Source organism: Wasmannia auropunctata, unplaced genomic scaffold (assembly GCF_000956235.1).
Source record: "Wasmannia auropunctata unplaced genomic scaffold, wasmannia.A_1.0 LD336103.1, whole genome shotgun sequence".
NCBI lineage: Eukaryota > Metazoa > Arthropoda > Insecta > Hymenoptera > Formicidae > Wasmannia > Wasmannia auropunctata.
Genome location: NW_012026787.1, coordinates 404,677 through 405,254, shown reverse-complemented (window position 1 = coordinate 405,254; position 578 = coordinate 404,677). Strand labels below are relative to the sequence as shown.

Sequence of the window (578 nt, the reverse complement as noted above, 5' to 3'; positions counted from 1 at the left end):
CGTAATTCAAATTATATAATGTAAATACAATTTAAACATAACAGTTGTTATGTAACACACGACATTATAGTTATATTATTGTTTGTCTTTTATATCGTATAAATAACAGAGCAATATAATAATATCATAATTCATTCTTATTGTATGAACAATGTAAAGTTATATAATTCTTATGTAAATAGCGAGTAACATCTGTTACATTAAATGTTACTTCTATGTTATATAAAAGCCATATTCTGTGTTTGCTGGGCAGTATCTGCCTGTACTATTGCTCGCGCTCGCCAGGCTGGCCAGGCAGGCGTAGTACGTAGCACCGCCGCGAGATGGACTCGTTTCTCGTAAGAAGAAAATGTTTCGAATCCCTATAAAGAGGCATATGCAGGCTGAGCTCGGCTCCTTGAGAGTTGAGGTTCATAATTTAATAAGAAAAACCTAATTGCTATCTCTTATTGTATTTTAAATATTGGTTTCTTAAGTGATACAAAATAGCGCGCTCGAACAAAATTTGATACGTATGTCCTCTTTTTTACAAAAAACAAAAAACAGTTTAGCAAACAAATTAAACAATTAAGCCTAAG

At 32.5% G+C, this 578-nt stretch overlaps 1 protein-coding gene across 1 annotated transcript in view; it reads left to right on the top strand.

Annotated features, from left to right (window-relative positions):
* LOC105457793 overlaps window positions 1-304 on the top strand; it is a 19,453-nt gene extending 19,149 nt beyond the window's left edge. Inside the window, exon 7 of the mRNA XM_011702667.1 lies at window positions 254-304. Within this exon, the coding sequence (XP_011700969.1) occupies window positions 254-304 (51 nt within the window). The remainder of the gene's footprint in view (window positions 1-253) is intronic.
* Window positions 305-578: the final 274 nt, after the last annotated feature.